This window comes from Dermacentor silvarum, chromosome 11 (genome assembly GCF_013339745.2).
Source record: "Dermacentor silvarum isolate Dsil-2018 chromosome 11, BIME_Dsil_1.4, whole genome shotgun sequence".
Classification (NCBI taxonomy): Eukaryota; Metazoa; Arthropoda; class Arachnida; order Ixodida; family Ixodidae; genus Dermacentor; species Dermacentor silvarum.
In genome coordinates this window covers 63,567,229-63,591,150 of record NC_051164.1, presented here as the reverse complement: position 1 = coordinate 63,591,150, position 23,922 = coordinate 63,567,229, and the positions used below count along the sequence as shown (strand labels likewise).

Genomic DNA, 23,922 nt, shown 5'->3' with positions numbered 1-23,922 from the left:
AGAAGCCCTCGCACTAGTCCCAGCTTGCATATATCGAACCCTCATACAACGAATTATCGTGTGTATGGAACAGCTGTAAAATCCCTTAGGAAAATTTCGCTATAAAAATTTTTAATTTTATATATCGAACTACCTACACGTCGAACTTTTTTTTTTTGCGATCCCCCTCAGATTCGATATATCCGGCTTCGACTGTAACGCCATCTCCTGCCAATTCCCACGAGAGAGAGAGAGAGATTATAGTTGGAAATGGTGAAAAATTGGGTTAAAGTGCAGCGCGATAACTGTCTCAATAGAGGACACCTCAACCGCGCTGCACAGGGGGATGGGGACTGAAAGATAAGAGAAGGGACTTGTGTTGCAGTTCCTGCCACTCTCCACTACGAGTCAGCGCTCTCCCTAAACGGGTACTCTTTCAACTAGCGCCAGTTAACACCGAGTGGCTAACTGTTGGTATGCTGTAGTACGCGCGCGGCGGCTCCCGATAAAGCCGCAGCTGCCCTGCGGCAAGAGTTCCCTTTCGGGCAAGGCCGTCGCCAGCGGTCGCCGACAGCGCGCGCTCGGCCCGGGCTATTTGTGGCCACCGGCTCGGCGATAAACTTTTCCCGCCGCGAAAGGCCCTGCACTCCATCACGCATCATCGAGCCGGCTAAGGGGAGGGGGAGGGGGGAACGACACTGGCCCCGTCCCCCCTGAACATACACCTGCTATGCGTACCGCGCGCCACTGGGTCGGAATTTCTTGGCGGTCGACACTGCGCGCCTGCTCCGGTGAAGCTCGCTTTACCGCTTCATCCTTTTTGTATTTGCGGTTTTCTTTTTTTTTTTTTTTTTAATAAGTGGAGCTAACGTAGGCGACGTTCGCGGCAGTATCGTGGCGCGCGCGCATAAGCAACAGAAAGAAACGCAGTACACGAAAGGGGACGTGTTTCGGCGCCCCATATACGAAGAAACCGTAGACGATGAAAGTGCAGCCCTAAACCCCACGACACAGTTCACGACCGACAGTAGGCCTATAAAACATTAATAAGCACCGTATCAAAGTCAAGAAAGTCACCGCGGGTTGGTCCGGCATTGCAGTGACTTTGCGATTGGCCCACGCACCAGCATTATGTAACGGTTACACGGCTGAGAACACATTGTAGTTACTTGATGTATTTCGCCCTACTATGGTGCCCTTTTTAGGAAAACTTAAAAACAAAAACAAATAATGGGTAGGGGAGTGCAGACGCCCCAATAAACAAATATTGCACGGAATCCGGGATTCGCCTACACGCCCTGGACCAGTATCGTTGACAAATACAGCTGGTAGACTGCTTCCACGCACCGCCATTCACCGAGCGCTGTCACGTGGTTCCCAAAGCAACCATGCAGTGCGTAGAAGCCGCCACTAAGGCACAGACAAAGTTGGCCATGGCAGCGCCACCGCTTCACCACAGTATTTAGTATTTTTTTTCTTTCTTTTAAGTGCAAAAATGGCATGATAAAGCCCCTTCGGGATTGCCGATTGGCATGTTTTGACAGATGTGCCACCACGCTGTGTGCAACAAGAGGCCACGGGCGACTGGACATTTCCGATCGTTCAGAAGAAATCCAACCACCACAGCTCGTGTGTGTTGCTTGTGATAAAAGTGGTCCTCGAGAGTCCCAAGGCAGACCACGATCGTCGACGTCGCGATGAGCTCGGCTACTGCGAACGTGACGTGTGGCTTTCCCTCACAACCTTGGTTTCGTTTGACGCGGAACTCTGACTCCGTTGCCTGTCCCTCTGTGGCCTCAGAGATTCGGAGGCCACGTTAATCTCAGCCGCAGCGATTTGGAGCGCGCAGCGGGCGTCGGAAGAGCATAAAAGCAAGGTGCCTTTTAACACCTTTCACTGTGAAAGAGGCCGTTGCGTGCAGTTCTTTCCACAACACTGACTGACAACACACTTTCTTTTTTCTCTCTTTTTTTTTTTTTCTTTTAAAATCGATGTGACTCAGCGACTTTACTGTTGCCGAGTTGGTTGCTGATGCTTCAGGAACTTGTCTGAATAAAAACTTGCTCCAAACAGGCCTCCCTCCACTCTGGTGTTCTTCAATAATCGGAAGACTTCCAGGGATATCGTCGGGGACCAAGAATCTAAATTTCTGCATTCGTAAAACAGCAGAACAAGCCCAAGGTCGCAAATCTTACGGAAAATTCGGAAATTTACTGATATGGCGTTGACGCCGCGATCCGCGAAGCCTGCCCGCCTCCTTCACGAGGCGTCAATGGTGTTCCCCTTCGCAACTGGGGACCACACTGATCTACCGAATGTGCGAAGTACGACGGTAAACGAAAAATAACCGGTTTAGGAAGCAAGGGGAAAAAATAAAAGCACGATTGAGTGGGTCCAACTCACCCCAGTTGAGAGACAAATATAAAGCAAGCACCAAAAGCGTTTCGTTTCCTTGACCAGGCGACGTCTACCGCCCGCTTCGTTCGCAGTTGTAGTCGCCGACTATCTTAATCTGTGTTCCTTCACACACGCGTACCCCACAATGACCAAAGCCTATTTGCATATATGATAAACATTTTCAGGCGTGGCTAGGATAAAAGCCGGCTGCAAGAGCTGCCGCCGAGTGACAATAGACGCAACAATGACCTCGGCCATAATTGGGCTGCCCCAACCAAGACGGACGCTCCGCGACACGCAATCGATGATCGTAGGGCGACGCGGAAAAATGCACGTGCAATTAAGTTCTGTAATGGACTCGCCCTAAAAGCAACCACGCAGAGCATGGGTACAACCGAAGGCAACAAGGACGTTTGCATTGGACAAAGCAGGTAGCACAGCAACTTCCCATTTGTCCTCAGTGTGGCAAACGCATGACGCCGGCACGATGGCTACACTGCAAGTATCCTCATCGAGAACAAAAAGTTTATCCACGGTGGAGTTTGACAGCTGACGGTAGTCGTAATGGCAAAAAAAAAAAAAATATCGGGTCGGCTCTATCAGGTACACTGCCGCAGTGCGGTACGTGAAACGTCTTGTGCGTGCTGCAGACAGTGTGTATAGGAAACTGGTGCAAGCGTTGAAACTTTTTCATCATATTGCAGGTTTGTATTGCGCGTAGCCACTATGGCATAGTGAGCTCTCTCAAACGCAAGCAATCCTGCTCGGATGTACAGAAGTAGTACCGAGCCACGCTTATAAAAACGAGGTCAATTCACATGGTCGCGAAGGCGAGGCTGAAATACGGTTCCAAGCCAACGAGCAGCTGCATCCATTATGGTTGTGCGATTGAAGCGCGACTACATCTCGTGGGGCACAACGCTAGTTGATGAAAATTAAGCATCCAATACGTCTCCAATGGAAACATTTGAAAAAGTACAGATAATTCAACTAGAATAGGAAAATGTGAAGTTGGAGGCTGTTTGCTTCCATCCACGAATTATAAATACGAAACTGTGCAGGCTTTCTGAAGTTTGTGGCGATGCGTGCGGAGATATGCCGAGAATGTATGACCGTACTTAACACTGTAATGTAATCAAAACTCTCTTATGCATAGCCATAAAAAGAAACTGGCTATATACATAGTGGTAACCTTATAAGATTTGATCAGTAACTATGTTTGAACTGCCTTTTCACTAAATATTATGTTCTAGCTATGTCTTCCTGTACCAGAGAAAAACTACAGGTGGCACGCATGCTGTGTTAGTGTTAGCTTAAAAATTGTTCTTTGTGAATCATTTCAATGTAATGATAATTTTATCTAAACACTGAAATAACATATGTGTGTTGGTATGAAGGACACATGGATATGCCACTTTCTCCAAAATCTGCGTGATCCCATTGCTTTTCACTTATGAAAAACCCTCAAGGCTCACCAGTGTAATGTGTGCCGTTATAGAATGAGGCCAATAAATATAGATGGGTGTATTCAGATTAAAATGGGACGCAATGCTGGGGCAAATGTTCTCACTACGCTTCATTTGCACTGTTGTGTGCTCTGTATATGCGATGTCATAGTGACGTAATGTGAGCTGGCGCAGTAGACTACTTGGTGCAGCAAGCGAGAAGTTGGCCCCGCGAAATGTAGATGGCGCTGCCGTGCCTCCACAAGCCGCCATTGCAGGAAGTATGGGCTTCTATGGCAGCTTCACTACCATGCGTACATATACCTTGTCTAAAAACGCCGCGCACGAGGCTAAATTTAGCTTCGATTGCATCATGCATGGCGGGACAATGGTGCCATCTGCGCACATGACACAGGCACAACGATACAGAAGTAAGGTGCATGGGTATTAGGTTGCAAAGATATAAGCAATAATGCTATAACATGTTTTCGCCACATCAGTTTCAGCAAGCAACAAATACTGCACCATTTAGCCAGAAGTCCCAGAGAGGAGCAGCGGCACTGGTAGCGATAATGTTCAGATGTGTTGACCACTGTTGCTTGTATCAGGCACACGTTATCGACTGATCTCTACTTTATGGGCGTCAATGAGTGCCCATGTGACATTTGACACTTCATCTTTCTTAATTTCTAAAACACTCAGTTTTCTAAAGACAGCAAGGTAATTTGTCTAAACATAGTACAGATCAGCTGAGATTATCACTGCTCTTCAACTTCAGCGATTTTTTTGTTCCCCACTTCACTGCGACACGTGTGGTATCCTAGTGAAAGCATCACGAGATTCACTGAGGAAATCCCCCTGCAACGTCACAGCTGTACAGTCGCAACCAGAAACAACTGGAACACGGCCTTTCGCATATCTGCAATATGCCTGCCCAGAGAGGCCAAAACCCCAAGGGGGTCATTAGAGGTCGCCACTTTAGTTGGTCACCGTTTATTGGGCACAATTAGGGTCGCCTGAAAAGCCATTCGGTTTCCTACAAAAATGACTAGAAGCAACTTTAGCGCTGCGATTGTTCCGTTATCCATGGGAATGATGTTTAGCACATGGATTTGTGTATTTTCATCAAACACCCGTGCGACATTTTGACGCTTTTCTTAATTTCCAGCACTCAGTTTTTTAAACAGGTAAGGCAATTAGTCTAAATTTCTAGGGTTTTACGTGTCAAAGCAACCATCAGATCAGCTATCGGATCATAAGTGGAGAAGTCCGGAATGCATTTGACCACCTGGGGTTCTTTAGTCTGCACCTAAATTGTAGTACACGAGTATTCTTGCATTTTGCCCTCATCGAAATATGACCGCCACAGCCAGAATCGAACCCACTACTTCTAGCTTAGCAGCGCAATGTCATATCCACTACTCCTTGAAAAGCGCTGCATTTCACCATGTTGGCCGAACAACAATATAGCAGTCCCGATGACGTCATACAGTTTATAAAGTGTATACATAAAGCGGTGGTTTGACATATCACCTGCCCTGTTACATGCACATTTGTATAAATTTGTTTTTTTTTTGTATACATACGTCACTGTGATGCCTTATATAAGCTGCCACCGGCGCATGTGTGTATTGCTCCTACAAAGGCCAGTCCCACGGCTGAAACGTCAATACAGTCCCGTTCTCTTACGTGCTTCTAGTGTGTTTTTTTCTTTGCCTTTATATATTTAAAAAAAAGGGAAAGAAAGTAGGGAAGCCTATTCCACAAGAACCACGGCATTTGATATATAAATCGGCCTTCACAAGGTTTCTCCACTAGTCTAGCACGCGGCAATGCAGCCCTTGGCCAGGTGAACAGTTATTTTAAACATTACCTAGATATTGCTAGCAAAAATCTTTCTGCTGTCGGCGTCGAACGTTTGCGGACCACGGTATCTACAAAATTTCAGGACCATAACCAGTGAAACTAACACTAACGTTGTTCACATATGCCAACCAGTACAAGCTAAAATTACGAATGGACTAGTTGGCGACCTACCCATGATGCTCGGGTGCAACGCAAATGCGAGACAAAGGGCACACAAACAGCGGCAAATACAACTTAACCAACCCCATCCATCAAGTTTCCAAGCTACCATTTCTAGTTCTGCGACTTTCACTTGCAGTGTCCAAGCACAGAATACCAGACTTCTCAGATCCCACACGCCGTAAACACTTTTGCAGCCAGCTCCACTGAAAGCGTATTGCAGATGCCTTTTCCCCAAGCCACACAGAATTTGCAGTTTGCCAGACGTGCAAGAAACGAGAAAAATTACTCACTCGTAATATGTCCTTGCTGACTTCACTGCAAAGGAAGGAGAGAAAAAGGAAAAAAAGATTAGTCAAGGACAAGCACAAGCCAAAGCCAATCAAATGTGCAGAGACGGATAACGCAACAGATGGTGCGGGCAGAAAAGGAGAGGATTACGTCACGCAGGAGAAATCGGCAAAGAATCAGAGAGGTACACCACGAAGTCATGACTCGCAGGCGACTAAAGCACAAGAGTTGCCAGAATCATGGCCCACAAGCAAGAAAGATCAGAGGGTGCTCAAGCTGTTCAAGAAATCTTTGCCGAATAAGCGAGTGTCTAGCGATAACCACTAGAGCTTCCCAAAGCAGTTTTATCGAGGGTCAAGTGCAGGAGGGTTCCTTCAATGTCTTCATAACTTGGTTCTCCATCCGACGTGGAGCTGTTGCATAGAGGTAAGTACTGACGGGACATTTCCCACTTTTGTCTTATTTTTGCGTAGCTGGAACGTCCTAGAGCTCGAAACCCTGAAAAAAAGCCCTAGCAAGTCTCAAGAGTGTCCTTAATAATTAAACATCATAACTTATCTACAAACCAGTTTCACTTCCCAGGAGGTATATATGTGTCGTGACGTCACAATGCAGTGTGTTCACATGGGAGCAGAACACTGACATTCCAGCACCAGCTCGCTGTGAAGTCATGGACTTTGACAGCATCTTCTTGGGACTAGTTATTTCTTTCATCGGTAAAGATGGACTGAATTGTATTCCGAAAAAGCCCAAGACTGATTTCGTCAAGTTTCAAGAACTTTTACTAAGCTACAATGGGCCGAATGCGTTTTAAAAAAGGCTTTGAGATGCAATACGGCACACTGGCATCCCAGTGCTTGAGTTCCAGCGCAAAACAGATGACACCCGTTCAATCGGCCTCAGTTAATTTACCTTTTCGTTCAATTTGAACACACTGCAAAAAAAGTCTCAGCGAGAATCCATACATCATTATGGAAGAAAAACTCATTTAGTTCAAACACGAAAGCATGTCACTTCAGTTAATTGGACTTCCACCAGTGCCCTTCTCATATGCACAGGGTTTGTGCATATGAGAACGGTTGAAAACACAATTCAGCAGACCCCGCTACTGCTTTCCTAGGCGAGAACGATGACATCAGCAGCCTTTCCTGCAGGGATGATAATGACTTCCCGGTTTGCCCTGGAAGATGTCTGTCGAGGATTTAGTCAGCACTGACTACAGCGTTGAGGTCAGTGCGCTACTGACTGAAAACACCATGTATAGCTATTGTAATATTGTATTTCAAAGTAGCCTGTCAACGATGGTAGACTACCTCGAACAATAAAAAATAGCTTAATTCAGACATTTTGTCGCTACTTGTTAATTCGACCTTCCCGATAATTTGACTAAATCTTGCAGTCAAGCAAGGGTCAAATGAACAAGAGTAAAATGTATAAAAAGAGATGTTTGGCCTTCATTCTATCATACAATAATCAACCTACTAATGCAAAATTATAGCAAATAGGGTTTTGACAGTACTTTATCAGTCTAAACTGTCCTAGTGTTTATCTTTAGTGTTGTGTTTCAGTTTACACCGCAGCTTTGTATGGGAGGTGCTGGCCAGAGTGAAATCGGCTTCCTTTGCATGTGCAGCTGAAAGCATAAATACACAGGGCAAGGAAATGGCACGAGGTTAATTTGCCTCAACCCGATTATTAAGTGCCCAACGTGGTTTGCATGGGGAAATATCCACTGCACCTTTCAATTTCAGGTTGAACGCATTTGCTGCGACCAAATATAAGATTTCTTTTAAGGTGCGTGTGAAATACAAATTTTTGAATAGTCCTTGCTATTCGATTCGCCATTGTCAAAAATTAACGCTTCGAAATCATCAAAAACTTTTTTTTTTCCGGATATGAGGAATAACACCTATAGGAGCCTCAACTGAGACCTTTGCAAGTGTAGCCTGTTTCGATTGATTCTGCATCTGGATAGCCACAGTTGCTGCACAGAGAAATTAGTTACTGAACAAAGGCAGGTAACTTCTGTTTCATATTTTCCAGTCTTTCAATAAGAATGCCTCACGTTTATGCCGCCTACAGAGGAATCTGTTTTGATTTCGACAAAGCACTTTATTACTGGCCAGTCTCACCATGTTTGGATCCCTTTAGAGCTATGTGCGATGCCTATTGTATCGTACTTCTCTCCTTCGATGAACACAACACATACTGATTTTCTTTCATTACCATTGCTTTTATGGTGTAAACAACACAATAATAATTTCATATTTCGAGCTCATGGGCTGACTGGATGTAGAGTTGCAAATGGCGAATGCATGTATCATAACTAGGTCTTTCTTTGCCTAACGAACTCCATGCAAATTTCATACTGCACTTTGTTTAGGAATGATGAAGTATTCGATATTCGGAGGTCGTTTTCTCGAATATTCATATTCAATACAATTTGAAAATTCTATTCTTTGAACACCCCGAATTTTTTCTCATTTCTGTGCTTAAAGCTTTAGTCAGGGATGCATGTAGCTGTAGTTCATGAGCATGTATTGACTAAATTTCCAGCTCAAGCAACATTAATCCCACGGCATTGTGTAAGGTGAACGGTAATGCATTTGTGCATGCAAGTTCATCATTCAGTGCATTACACAATTTTTGAGTGCAGTGCTATGAAGCAACCTTAAGTTGCAAGAACATTTCACTCTAGCGCAAGAATGTAGTGCCTTATCTCTGCACATTATGCAGTAAATATCCACACTACATAGCCACAAGAAGGCAGCAGCTAAGAAGGGCAAGAGCGCACTATTCTCTTAAAGCCGGTTGCACCAGCCCCCAGGCAGACATGCACACAAACTCCATCAGATTAGCCATCCACCTCCAAACCACAGAGAGTGCAGATAACCGAGCCAGTGTGCTATGAAAAAGCACTCGGAGAGCAGCACTTATCAGCACACAAAGTGAGCCTTATCACTGTCCCACCCAAATGCAATATCAGGACCTACGATCACCTAAAGATGACCACCTGTTTCCGCATTTCCACTGCCTGCTATCAGTAGTGCATAGGTGCACAATATGAGAGAACGCATTTGTTAGCCAAAGAACGGATGAAGCAAGAGTAGGATAATGAAGCCTTTATCACAGCTTATCGCCATGAGAGTTCTGATATTGAACCATGGCACAGGTGGGCAAAATGAAAGGGAGATAATGAAATTTGCTGTGCAGTAAGCCCATAGAAGCTTTGGCACAGGAACCATGCCTATGTGTTAATGGCCAGCCAGCATGTGCAATGTTGTTTTCAATCTTGCATGCAATATCTCAGTTCTTAGTCTGGCACGGGCATTAAAAAGTCTACCCACACAATGTACAATAAGAAGAAAGAGTAACTATACTAATAATCTGTTGTTTTAGGCACCAAAGCCACTATCCCATTATGAGGCATGCCTCATAATCGGATAGTGGCTTTGACCAATCTTTTTTTTTTTTGTTATTGTGTGCCTAAACTGAAGTACACAAGTGTTTTTTGCATTTTGTCTCCATCGAAATGCAGCTGCCATCGCCAAGATCGAAAAGCTACCTCGAGCTCAGCAGCAAAATACCACAGCCTTTAAGCTGCTGTGGTGGGTCCCACACAAATCAAATTATAGGGTTTAATGTCCCAAAGCCACACAGGCTATAGGGATGCTGTAGTGGGAGGGTTCGAATTAGTTTCGACCATCTGAGGTTTAACATGCACCTAAATCTAAGTACACAAGCAGTTTATTTTGCATTCGAAACCGTAACCTCAGTGGTAGAAAAAAAATGCGGGTAGCCTTTTCAAACAGTCATTGCCTGGAAAATGCCAAGCCATTCTTAGCAGAAGTAAGTACTGCACAGGTAGCATACCCTGGCATTTACCACCAAGCTATGGGCCACAAATGCCAGGTTAGTTAGTCGCAGAATATTTTGGATAGTGTTTACAAACTGGTCAGTCAGAGGCTCAATGAATGCCACAATGCACGAATGCGACGTCGATGAAAGTCGGGTAGAAGACACTGCTTAACACTAGGGCCAGAGAAATGGCTGTTGCAGTGACTCAGCTCTACACTCACTTTCAGGAGCTCTTAGCTGCATTTTCGGTGGCTATCGAGTGTTTAGTGCATCGTTTGAGATGTGTCAGATGTATAATCATAAAACTTGGCAGAATAAAATAAATCGCAGGAAGAAGAATAGATTTCTCAAAGTAGTAGCTGCTTCATAGAATGTGGCACAATTGTTTGGCAGCTGAAGAAATCCTGGGAAGTATACGAATATTTTTTTTTCAAGAATATGACATGAATTTAGTGAGAAAGCACACTGTGGCTGCCTTTTGTTGGTTTTTAAGGTTAAATTTTGTTGCGTGGTATTCGTTTTTATTCAGAACAGTTAAGTGTTTCCCATACATCAATGATTGTCATTTAATTTCCAGGCCAAGCAGAAATTGATCGCTGAACAGCCATTGTAGAGACAACACAAGCTCTAGTGCCCAAAGTTGCTAGATGGGGCTGCACAACTCAAATCCTGCAAGCCAAAACCAGCTTCTCCAGGAGCTACCTAGGCCACAGCTCAGTGAGAAATGCTGCACCTCTGCCTTGCTGGAAAATCAGTGTGTTTCATGTCATTGCTGTCCTCAGTAAGCTTTGTAATGACAAGTTGGTCACTTAAAGGGGTCCTGAACCACCCCTCGGTCTTGGTGAAAAAACATTGTCAGTGGATAACGTACGCTGCTGGAGCCAAGCTTTGCAGTCGTGTGCGACGCTTGGAGCTTGCAAGTGGAGGGCGAAGGTGCCTTTCTTTCTAACGCTCTCTTTTCAACAGAAGCCTGCTCTTTACTCTCTTCTAGACGCATTATTTCATCATATAGCAGATTCCCATAAGCGGCTGCTATTGGCCAATAGCTGACGTCAATCAAGAAGGTAGGTTGGTCAGACCACGCCCACGCTTGCGGGCACTCGCTCACTCCTGGTTAGACGCCTTGGCAGACTATTTGATAGCGCTTCAAAAATACGCAAGTTGGATGTGGCTACTATCCGTCGGTCACTCTGGCGAAGGACAAAGCCAGTTTGCACAACTCAACATGGTCAGACGGAAGCATTTGAGTGCAATCACGCACTCAAGCCCTGTCATGCATAAAGCAAGCGCTGCGCATACGCACTACAGTTGCATGTAGCTGCTGTTTGCTACGGAGCGTAGATACCGTGGCCGCTGCGGGGTGGCACCACGAGTCCATTGGCTAAGTGCACTGAGGCTCATGTCGTAGGCGTCATAATCAGAAGTAGTGGCGTCTGTGTTGACATTCGAAATCAAATTTGAACTGCGCGCCACGGTGAAATGTAGAAGTTGTAGCCTTAGCAGCGCAAGGCATTGATTGAAGAAGGAGCGGAAGCACCGCGAAAGCCCTTGTTTTATTACCAATAGCTCCGTTTCTACAGCCTGCTTCAAATTGAATTTGGCGTTGCTTTAGTAGAATTCACTTTGTTCGTAGCAAATGACTAAACGCCTTTCGCTTAGTCTCGGGCCGGCTCGACGACGAAGTGTTATGGATAACATTGCGGAGTTTTCTAGATCGCTTCTCGTTTCGAACGAGTCGAAGCCTAACAAAGAAACCTTCGTCAGTGCCACATATCGGTGAAGTCGGGAGATAGGCGCAACAACGGCATATGGCCTCTGAGATTGGAAAATTTCTAGCCAACAAAAACTGTTTAATAAACGTGTGCTGCGTAGCGTACACTGTACTATAGCGTATTGCTTGCTTACGCAATACTACAACTGTCTACTATGAACATAAGAAAACACAGCATGGCCGTGCTCGTGAGCCAGAAGTGGCAAATCAGCAAGGTTTAAAGGGGCCCTGCAACACGTCCAAGTTTCTCAGGAGGCAGAAACAAGATGTAACAATACCTACTTGCACTACGGCTTCATTCCCGAACTTCAGACCAGTGTGCGATAAACTAAATCTTTATCCCTATCCCACGGTGTGCATGAAAAGCAGAAAGTGACAACTTATTTCCTGATACTTTCTCAATATGAAAGCAAAGCTAAAAACAGCAATGTTCTGTCCCCTGAACAAATGAACATTCAATGCAGTTGGCAAATGAGGTAAAGAAATAAGAACATAAGCCACCAGGCAACCAACCAAAGAAGCTTTACGTCTCAAAGCCACAATTTGGCTACGATGGATGCTATACTTGGGAGTTTCAAATTAATTTTGACCGCCTGCAATACCTTGGAAGCACAGGCAAAGCACAGTACGCGAGTGTTTCCTGCCCCCCTCTGAAATGGACAGCAGTGGCCAGGCTTTGGCCACATGACGCTATGACGCGAGTTTCACGTCACGGCATTTGTGCGTGTTACCTGGACTACCAGGTTTGGGGTGGAGCTTTTTCAAGAGGGAGGGCGGGGCATGTAATGCTTATCAGGCACGCTTGTCGGCACGTGATATATACGCTGCGGTTATCTGTTTAAAACAGCCAAACCTAAAGAGGGGCTTTTTAAGGAATGAGAGACTGGCCTCTGGCCATGCACAAATTGTCAAAACAAGAGGAACTGCAAATATCACATGTGAATGTAAAAATAAAAAAACATGATACACATCACTATGCAGGCCCGAAAGGATGTACGCACTGTCGCATCAACAGACTGGATGAACAGGGTCAGCCAACCATGACGGAGACAAAGGTCGGGAAATGAGGATGCAACAAGAGCCCATAGCAAGAGAAGCTGCCCTGCACTTGTAATGAGGCAAGCCACGAGAAGACAATAGTGGACATCCTAGGGAAATAATGCTGACCCCACATTATGGCTTGTTTACACTCTAGACACCCTTCGCTGCATTCAGAACAGTAATGTGGGCTAAGAGCCATACTGTGCGGATTCTATCACATTGTCGCTCATCGGGCAGGATATCTATCTTTCCTTCCATTCAATGGAAGGCCCATTTGCCCCTTAACGAAGTACAGCATTCCACAACAGCAATGTACATATTACTTCACTTTTTTTAGGGAGCACTGAATTGGATAACAACCATGTAAACAAAACAAAAACTAAAGTCAAACACTAAGATCAAGGCTACGTTCACACTTGGGAAACGGTAAGCGGGCAGAAAATATTTTCTGCGCAAGTGCAAGTTCACATTTGTTTTACCACCGCCGCTACTGCTTTCGCCCACATCCATCCAGTTTGCGTATGTTTGTTCACGATGTAGCGCTCTTTATCGCACCATTTCAAGCGGTATGTTCATTCACTGACCCATCCCCCGTTACCAGAAGCGATCATTTCACACAACTTCCTGTGTCATCTGCAACTTTAGTCTACCATGGAAGAGGAAGAAGAAATAGTTGTTTCCTAAAAATAGACAATGACCAACGGAAGAAGCAGCAGTGGTAGGTATGGACCAGGCGGGCGGATTTTTCCGCCCGCCTAGGCCGCTTCCGTCTGCTTCGAGACGAAGAGTGAACATAGCATAACTACAACTAAATTTCACCTTGGCTAGAAGGCTTATAAATTAGTATATCAGGGTGGTGCGATTTCGGCCAGTTAGTGCATTACTATGTGCATGTAAGCAGCACAAAGACGAGACACACCAGGAGAGACTGAACAAATTCATGTCCTGTTGCTCTTGCTGTGTTCCGCATGCGCTGTTTATACCAGCGCATAGTTGTGGAATACACAACTATCGAAGCAACCGTGACAAAGCTGATGGGCTGGCGATTGTTTAATTTTCATATTGACAGCCTTGAAATAATATCTAAGCATATGAAACTGAAACCTGGAGGAGAGCAGATGTGATGCAAATCCCAGAGCGCAGCCTTGGGAGATATTCAGCACATTGCGGTGCAATTAGTGCTTTAATGGTCAACTAAGTAACGGCAGTGATTGGTTCACAGAAAAAGGCAGCGTAAGCAAGCATCGCTTTTCCCCGTATTGTCATAAGCTTTGGTCACTATAATTTTTTCTTCCACAGAAACTGATGAACCAGATCAAGAAATCTTTTGTACCTCGTTGTGTAAATGACGGCCACATGAAGCCAAGGAAAGCTAAGGGGAAATATTTCTAGTTTTTAATCGAAATGTAGAAGTCATAACCTTATCACTTGTACATTTCAATTAAAAACAATGAATATATATATATATATAAACTTTATTTGACTGGAACACATTTTAAGGAGCGGTGGTCGGAGCCCCTCAGTCCAGGGCCCCACTGGCCTCTGCCGCCTGCCTGACCTGGCTAATTAAGGACTTTTGTCCTGCCAAATCGGAACAGGCGAGCTGTGCCTCCCACTGCACCATGATATTGTTAGTTGGCCTATGAGGGTGCTTAGTGCACTCCCAGGTTACATGTATTAGGGTAGGTATGACACCGCACCAAGGGCACTTGGCCCTATAACGGGTGGCGTTTAGCATTTTTAGATGGGGGAATACCCACTGTAGCGGCTCTCCGTGGCGTTTGGGCAAGGAAACTACCAAGCCCATCAATGAGTATATCCAGTAGAAGGAAATAGGAAAACGGTTTGATTTAAACTATGTACACTGGCTCCGAGTAGGGTAGCCCACTCCATCAGGAGCACATTCAACATCTCAGTTTGTATCAGGTAACCAAGATCGCTGTTGCTCCCATGGTAGCAATTCCTGGAAGTTGGCCTCTCGTCTTAATCCCGTTAACTCGTCATGGCCGATGTCGGGCGCGGTCTCCGTTTGGGCGACGCTGCCTCATGGCAACATCCAGGTGCGCCCTCCCGATTCGGGACGCTTGTCAGCTTTTCCTGTCGGTGTCGACCACTGTCGCCGTCTGGGCGACGCTGATGAAACGGGCTGCCTTGTGGGGAACTTACAAGCTATACGCTGGCCCAGGTAGATACGTAACACCACCTATGTTTTTCTTGGCTTCGTTATCTGTTGGCCCGATATGTTTGCGGCCAACAAAAATCAGGCCCCTCGGTTTCCCTTCTTGTGTAAAGGGCATTGTGTAAATTTTTCACCTTAGCTCGACATTCAGAAAGTCCATCGAGTATCCTATCAACGTTACACTCCTCTGTAGACCGAAATGCACTAGATTGGTCAAAGTCTAGCTGCCTGCCCGCCTTACAGGTTTACTGTGAGCTAAAGAGGCATGCAGTGTTGAACGGTTTCGCAATGAATGACATGCTGACAGGCGGTTGCTGCAAAAATGCAAACATCGTGCCACCCAATCTCCGAGGTCATGTGCAAACTGTTTCGCGTAACTTCAGGAGAGCAGTATCCTTTGTTTTATGAAACATTTTTGTGAGCCTTTCATAATGCATCCACTCATATTTCAAGTTTTGAAGGGAGGCTACTAAATATTTATATCATATTTATACCATTTATACACGGTCCAAGTTTTCATTGCTGTTGGCCTTACAAGCGTGGCAGAAACCATCACATATACAATTCTGAATATGTCAAGACCACTCTGTCGACTTACTGTTTAAGCAAAAATGTATTGGAAGGTGTCGATTCAAATGGACCAGTCGAAATGCCCAGCTTTACGGTCCCCCCTTTGGCGCACATGCGTGAACGAATTTCCCTGCAACTCTCCCCAATTTACAATAACATGACATGGATGCTCGATTGACTTCAAAGCTGCAGTGTGATATTCCTGCAAACAATGAGCTTGCAGGCAAGGTAAATTGGTGGCCATAGACACACTGAAGGGCTTCCAACTAGAGCTGTTTATAGTTCGTAAAACATGACATAATATTCACAAAATCTTACGAAGGGCTCAAATTCTTAAACTTTTTGAAAGCTTTGGGAGTTGGCAGGTATGCATGTAGCAAGTTAACCCTGCGTTGGACCAACACCCCCTGGGCTAGACTTTTGTTGAAGTACTAAACTGCACAATTTGTTTTCCCCCCATCACAACCAGCAAGTTTGTGTTATTGCACAGCACACACACAAGTTATGGCTCACTCGCTTCCCGTTACAAAGTGGCCAGCTGTACAACTCCACAGGCAATACAATAAAACTTGCTGTAGATGGGGGTTGTACTTGCAAGTTAAGAAAATTAAGTTAAGAAACTATGAGATATTACGTGCCAAAGCACAATCTGATTAGAGGCCCACTAAATTAATTTTGATCCCCTGGAATGCTGTAAAGTACAACCAATACATGGTGCACCCAGGCGTTTTTGCATTTCGTCCCGATTAAAATGTAGCCACTGCAGCCTGGATTTGATCCCACGACCTCAAGCTTAGCAGTGCAACACCACAGTGGTTGACTCACAAATACAACATAACGTGCGATGCTTTTACCAATTGAGATGGGGATGGCTGTCCCCTCATCTACACTTATTAGACCTAGCACTCACAGTGTTAGCCAGTGTCACGAACAACAATGGCAGCTGATGTGTAACATCCTTTCAAATGCAGGAATAGTGTGGACGTGAACTTAGGAGCAGGCAACCAGCCCCAATAAACCCTTGCATGAAAATTGTCTTCATATGCTGAGTGGCCTCTCAAGGTGTGACCATACATGTCTACACCGATATTTTTTTACATGTCACCTACACAAACTAGTTTTTTTTGTATACATTGCAACTGATACGATTGGCACTGTGTAGTGTGTGCTATTCCAATCTGTTTTCATACCAAAGTGGCCATTAGCCCTCCGTGACAGGTCAAAAAGGCTCCATCTCTGCCCATATGGGCGTGGCAGCCACCCATATGGGTAGAGCTGGAGCCTTTTTGACCTATCACAGAGGGTTAATGGCTAATTTGGAATGAAAACAGATTGGAATAGTTTTATGTTATACCAACCTTGCTTGCACCTTGCAGCCACAAAAGCAGTCCTGAAATCTGCTTTAAATTTGAGCGGCAGCGTATTGGTGGACCTTGGTTCAGTGCTACAAGTGTTTTGAGCACAGCAATGGCACTATTAGTCTTCCTTGGGAACAGTTGCCTGAACCAGGCATTCTAGATGCTTGTTACTTGCACATATTGTGTGTTTGTGCATGTGTAATGCGTGTGTATATACTGTGCAATATATGTTCACATAGCAATCCCGCTGAAAGCGTCGCTGATTGAAAACTGCACTGCGAAACGCATGGAGTAAGCCCACACTACTTGGGTGTGCTGTGCAGCATTGCCTGTCAAGTATGAAACAGCATCGAAACATGCAAATCCATGTTCACATGCAATACACCTTCGCTAAAGCTGCATGCAGACCAATTTGTGAAATAGCAAAATAACATGGGACATTGTAGACAGATGAAACAGTACAGGAACGTCAAAATTTAGCCAACAAAATTGCTGGCCTAAGCAAAGTGGCAGGAACCCCAACAAGCTTCTAGGCTGGGATAACGTAAAAGTACTCCCAATCTGTTTTATTCCAAATCCGCCGTTAGACCTTCGGGATATATCAAAATGGCTGAGGCCTACCCCATATGGGGAGGGCCCAAGCCATTTCGACCTATCCCGAAGGGTTAATGGCGCATTTGTAACAAAAAATTTTAATAGTTGAATGTCTGTGCAGCTTTCCGTTTCCTGCCCTTACAATTTTGTAGCAAAAGCTAAATTGTGTGTATGTAAATGCCAATCGAAGCAGTCCATGCTGCCAGAGATAAGCACAGTGCCATAAGAACACAACAAGGTTTTAAAGTCTGTAAAAGAATGTGTAACTGTTTTGCCATCTTAATCACTGAATAAACAACCTGATCGAACAACAAGACCTGTGCTTGTGAAAAGAAAAACTTAAGGCTTGGTTGGTACAGGAGGAGGTAGGTGACCAAGGCATATAACCACTGCATTTTACCTTGTCCTGTGAAAATGAATGAAGCCAGTAAAAAGTGGATCCCACTCCTTTACAATGATCCTCACATGGGAGACCACGCACCTGAGTTTGCACTAAAGAGTAAGCAAGCTACACAGATCTCTAGTGTCTTAGTGTAAACAAGCAAAAGAGAACAGTATAACACGCCAGTTCTAGCTGAAAATAGCACTGTCGTCGTCACTGGGTGAAATAGGATGCTTGTGTGAACATCAATTGATGAGGAAGACCTATTACAATCAGCGCTGCAGCAACGGCACCTAAACAGAATGCTTCTGTCTGAGCTACTAGAAGCCTTTGCTGTTGGCACAGAGATTGAGAACAAAAGAAAATGGAGGCTTAGCACAAACTAATGCTAACCCTTTCCGTTTCACATTTAGTCCCCAATCTTGACCACGCTGGTTGCAACTCCGGTCGCATACGCAACCCGGCGTCGTATTGCGAAAGGCGGGTGCCGTGCTACCGCGGCATTGGTCTCGCCACGCGATGGAGGCGAGAGGCGGAGACACGACACTCAACCTGACAAACTTACTCGCCGCGCCTAAGTCGCTGGCTTGCCCCGTCGTCAAACACGCTGCCACCACCAGCAGAAAGTGGTACTTGGCGTGTTGGACATATCGACGGTCCGCTCGCCACGATCAATATCGAAACGCCGCACGACTGTCACGCCAAAACCTCCACAACGCGTCACGACAGCTCGGAAACAATCGAGCCAGCCAATCGCGGCGCCGAGTCTAGCCGGCACGCGCACAGCGCGCACGGGAAAACGAACAAAAATTGCTGCCGGTAGAGAATCCCGCAAGGCGGTGCCCCCTTAGGGACTAATTCGACCCATTCCACCATGACGTTCCCGACAAAAAAAGCAGTGGTAGGTTTGCGGGCACCTCGCTGCTCAGAAAGCACGCGCAAGCGAGACAAAAAGGTAGGACAGCAGGCAAACGCGTAGAAGACGCCAGCAGACGACCGAGCACACAAAAAAAAAAAAAAAAGACGATAACGTGGCAGGAACCCCACGCTCTTTTTGTCGCGAAAGCACACGACCTCTAAAGAAAATAAAAAAATAAGAATCGAACGTCAGTTTTACGCCACTGCCAATCTCTTTCCGCCACTTGTTTTGTTTCAGGCGCAGCACCGCCGCGACCACCTGTTGGCCGAAAAGCCAAGCCGAACGCAGTGTCACAAGCCGCGGCGCCCGCGTCGCGTTCTCATTTCAACGCCGCCGTAAATTCTTTTCGCAGCGCCGTTTTCCCGCCAGCAAGTGTTATATGCCGACGTTAGAAAAGCCCGCCCGGGTCAGGAAAAAACCGCGCATGTAGCTAGCTGGGCAGACAAAAGAAAAAAAAAAAAAAGAACACGATGAATCAACGGCGCGCCTGCCAGCAAGCCGCCAGTTTCCTGCGCCGCTAGCTTGACTATCCATTCGTACGGTACAGCCACGTCATTAAACAAATAGTGCTGCCACAGAAATAATCCACGTTCGCGCAGAGTTGAATGAATGGCCGCTTTTTGATGCACGGTTGTAGCAAAATAAGCCTTGAATCGAGGAGTCCAAAACGTTCCAGCTGCCATCGCAAGTTTTCCACACGCTGGCGCAAGCACTTTGCTCGAAGTTAAAAGAACATTTCTTTCTGTAGCAACCAGCCTGGGTAACTGGAAGTTGGCCGCACGCACTTTGGGACAAGAAAGACGAGTGTTAAAGCGTCATTGAGATCCGCGCACTCTGGCACCTCGAACACGACAGCCCGAGGATATTGCGCGTGCGTTCCTAACACCAGCACGCGCCGCTGACAGCACGCGCAGTTCTTTTGCCGCACACCGTTTCTGCGCAAATCGTTTTCGGCTCGTCTCATAGAGCCGCTCGCAAGTCCAGTGAAGCGCCTACGACGCGGACAGGCATGCGCCAAGAGGCCAGTGTTGTTGCCCCTTGACCGTACCCGAGAAGTGCACGCACAAAGAAAAAGAAAACGAACAAATCAACAGTTGAGCACCCGCGACGTGAGCTAGGCCTTTTCTACCCCTGGCGCAGGCAAACTGCCTCACCGGCGGACCCGGTCACCTATCCGACGCACGGAGACACCAGCTGCGGCGCCAAAAACTGACCCATGCAGTGAAAAAACTGGACCTGTACTCACCCGTTCATAATAGCGACACAATTCATTTAAAACTTTAGCCGACGTCTTCTGCCGCACTCGGATGGCATGCAGCAAGTGGTTGCTGCGGAGCGCGCGGGAGAGGAGGGCGCAGCAGAATGCCTTCTCTTATTTTTTTTCCGCCGCCGTCGTCGGTCAACCCGTCACACAATATGGCGGACACCACTGAACGGAGAAGCACACAGACGGAGTCGCTAGGGCGCGATGCGGCCGCTCGCTTGTCCGCTTTGACGGCCTCGCTCGGCGAGAGGTGCGGACCTCGGGAAACGTCGTTACGCGGTTTGCAGCACGCGCGGACACCTATTATTTGAAGCGGTAAGCAGGCGTTGTCACTCCACGAATCGGGCACGTCGCAAGTGAGCGCGCGCGGTGGCTGTCTCTCGGCTCGCCGTGAAAACAAGAGAGGAGGCGGCGGCAGCGGGCGTGCGATGCGTGACTAAACAAACTGTGGCGACCCCTGGCGTTCAGGTCGCGCCTCCGCTAGCTGAGCGCGGCTGGCGGCGGCAGGTGATCAACCTCACGTCGGCGCGCGCGGTAGCCGGCGGAGCGAGGATTCCCAGTCCGTACGGCCGTGCACGGTTAGTACGGTTTGACCGTTTCCGCACAGTCCGTTATGTGCTCCGGGAGAAAAAAAGAAGAGAACGCATCGCGGAAACTGGTCTCTCCGCAACGTACGGTAGCTTGCCGGCCGGCGCGGTCTCCCCTTCGCTTCCACCTCTCGTGGAATGTTATTCACTTATGCAACTCTGGTCAAGCTGTCACGTAGCATACTAAAGTTGCTTTCTTGTATCGAAATAAAATGATTTGTAAGAAATCTGCGAAGTGGGAACATTTACTCTGCACAGGTGTCTGCGCCGGTTGCCACAAATAAGTTATGTTCGAGCAAAAGAAAATGCCATTGATACGGCACAAAAGGAAGACAAGACAATGACGTATAATTTGACTATTTACGCCAGCGTAGGCTAGGGTGACAGTGTATGAAAAGCTATATGAAACGAGCAGCAACAGAAGGTCGGTACAAAATACGCTCTTGCACTATTGCCAAGTTTTTCATTGGCCAAGCTCATGCAATGATTGATCGCGTCCCTAAAAAAAATGTTTTTACAGCCCAGTACTTTCATAATCCATTCAGAAACAAATGAAACAGTGATGAGCCTGTCATTTAGGAGTTTGAACCAACCTTCGCAAAACACATTTGAGCCTGTCAAAAGATAGCTGGAAATCCTAGAGCCAATCTGATTTCCTATGCATTTCCAATTAAAATTTAAGCAAAACAGAGTGCTTCGGTCTTTTCATGACTTGAAAAAACAGGCATACAGCACACGGATTCGATATAGAACAGAAAGCACAACACAAATGCTTTTCACACACACAAAAAAAAAGCCGGCAGATCCCACGCCCTGTGGGAATCGATGTTATGCAAAGCAGTGTGCGGGGAGTGTACCAAGTTAACAAAACGACCATGATAGCACCAAAACGTAGACAGCTGTTTCATGACCTACATGACCCACATGTCATGCATGACCTATCATTTATGTTCGTCATACACTCGTCATACTATGCCAATTTTGGTACATACCAAGTTAACGAAAGACCATGAGAGCACCAAGACGCAGGCGGCTGTTTCATGACCTACATGACACGCATGTCATAACCTATCATTTATGTTCGTCATACACTCTTGTCATATGATGCTAATTTTGGTACATACCAAGTTAACGAAACGACCATGAGAGCACCAAGACGTAGGCGGCTAGATAGATACTCTCAAAGTGGCAAATGTTCGCCAAGAAATGCTTCGCATTTATTGCAACAGTACTTATCATTTTTCTTGCCCACAACTGTTGAGCAAATGGCATCCCTCGGTGTATAGCCCTCGGTGTAGGCATTGTGATGGTATAGCGGACTTGTCCACATGGTTTGGATCTGTCCTAACTTTGATGAGCCAGATAGATGTAGAGAATCCTGGGAGCCCTTGCTACTCAACGAAGAAGAAAATGCTCAACTGCAAGTCATCGGTCTCGCCCTGACCGCCGCCGCGTCCCAAGGGATCCCGGTCGATGGTTAGGGAGGATGAGTGTGGGTTTAGGCTGAAGCCTCTACCCCGTCATCTATTTGACGGGTGCAAATAAAGTCACTTCTCTCTCTCTCTCTCCTCTCTTGCAGTCCACATTTAGTACACTTGCATTTTCATACTGTGAATCCCTACGAACTTGCTCAGCTTTCTGTCGGTCAGTCTATTCATTTCATTCAGTAGCATTTGAACTCTTAAAATGAACTCTTACAAAAGCAGCCTGAATAGAAAAGAATCTTGGAAGAGAGACAACTTTCAGCAGCATGGCATCATAGTCACGCAACAGCTGCTAGTATCAATCAACTTTTTTCACTGCAGTTTTGGTTATGAATGCCTCGCGTAACGTGGCACTGCAAAGCAAGGGCGACACTGCACTCCTTTGAAGAAGGCGAGAAGGTGAATCTTGCAGCCTACAAGAGGTGAAGCACGACAGGTTTCGAGGCAAGGAAAGTAAACAGGACAGAAGCCAAGACAACAGTCCACTGTAAAACCACTGCAGACCTCCTATGAAACTGAAAGCTGCTTTAGCATAACACCAGCAAAATGTTAGGTTCTCAACTGCAGACTTCACATAGCGAGGCTTGTGCTGTAGAGGAAAAAACTAAAACGTACATACATCAACATGCTAAGACACCAGTCCCATTATTTCTCAACATTCCATTGGGCAGCTGGCACTAAATACTTTCTCCATTTTGTATTATACAAAAGATTACTTTCCTTCAATCCTATTCATTTCTTCTCTACCGTCACAGCGAGTGGCTGATACTGGCGAGAGCTAAGGAGTGGTGTCATGCCATGCGATGGTAACTGAAATAATTGTTACATAATATGGCCCCCTACAGTAAGTACTAATAAAACTGGCTGACTGCCAAGCTCACCTGCCAATGCCAGTATCATGTATGTCAGGAACTGTTGTCGACCAAGCAAAAAATTCAGCAGCAGTCTAGCAGAATCTTCGACTGGTCACTACAGAACGGTCCAGCTACACTAAAAAAAGTTCTGTAATGCAGCATTCGACTTCTCTTAGTTTCTTATTGCCTGAATTTGAAAGCACTTGTATGTGAGGTAGGAACACATTAACATTAGTTCACCATTATTTGCTACTCCTGATTGTTATGCTTGTTACAGATACTACGAAAAACAAAAACAAGCATCTAGTGTGAAAGAATGCCTTCATATCCAGTATATCACATCATATATAGTTTTCTCACTGCTTGTTTTCGACTTCGTAGCCAAACTGTCTGGCAGCTTGTAGAGTGTTGCAGCTTGTAGCTTGTAAACTGCTTGCAGCTTGTAGAGTGTTGGTATAAAAGAAATGATGGCTCCAACTTGTGTACCACAATGAATGCAGCAGCGCAGGCCACTTGGAGAGTACAGTCTCGCTCAAAGGTCCATGTGCCGGGCATTGTTTCTCAAGAGAGAGATGCCGACACGTCATTATTCAGAAGTGCGCTTATATTTGCCCAGCTAATGGCAGCCCCAGCCATGGTTCAAATGAAGACAAAGTTCACATGCTGGGCCTTGTCTCTGGCACACGGTTTCAGCACGAGAATCGCGTATACATTTTCTTTGTCAAAAGTCAAGCAGACTGTGCTCCTACAGACTGATTAAAGAAATTACATCACCATTAGCTTTGCAAACTGTATTGCGGGAAAGCTAGCGTTAAATTACGAAAAGAGACTGCCCGACTTTCCTTTGCTCAGATGCGTCTTTTCAATTAAACAGAGTATGCTGTGAAATCGTAACAGCCACTCAGAGATAGCCGAGAATGTGCG

The 23,922-nt window shown here is 46.0% G+C and overlaps 1 protein-coding gene across 6 annotated transcripts in view; it reads right to left on the bottom strand.

Annotated features, from left to right (window-relative positions):
• The window catches only part of LOC119433364 (polypyrimidine tract-binding protein 1), a 136,668-nt gene extending 116,203 nt beyond the window's left edge, over positions 1-20,465 (bottom strand). For 3 of the 6 annotated variants that reach the window (XM_037700528.2, XM_049658594.1, XM_049658597.1), the window contains exons 1-2: positions 20,056-20,462; positions 6,140-6,164 (exon numbers count right to left, since the gene is read on the bottom strand). In XM_037700528.2, coding sequence (XP_037556456.1) covers positions 6,140-6,164; positions 20,056-20,081 — 51 coding nt within the window. In that variant the 5' untranslated portion in view covers positions 20,082-20,462. Of the gene's footprint in view, positions 1-6,139; positions 6,165-20,055 lie in introns of all 6 variants that reach the window. The other 3 variants (XM_049658600.1, XM_049658596.1, XM_049658595.1) reach the window with 3 other exon arrangements.
• Positions 20,466-23,922: the final 3,457 nt, after the last annotated feature.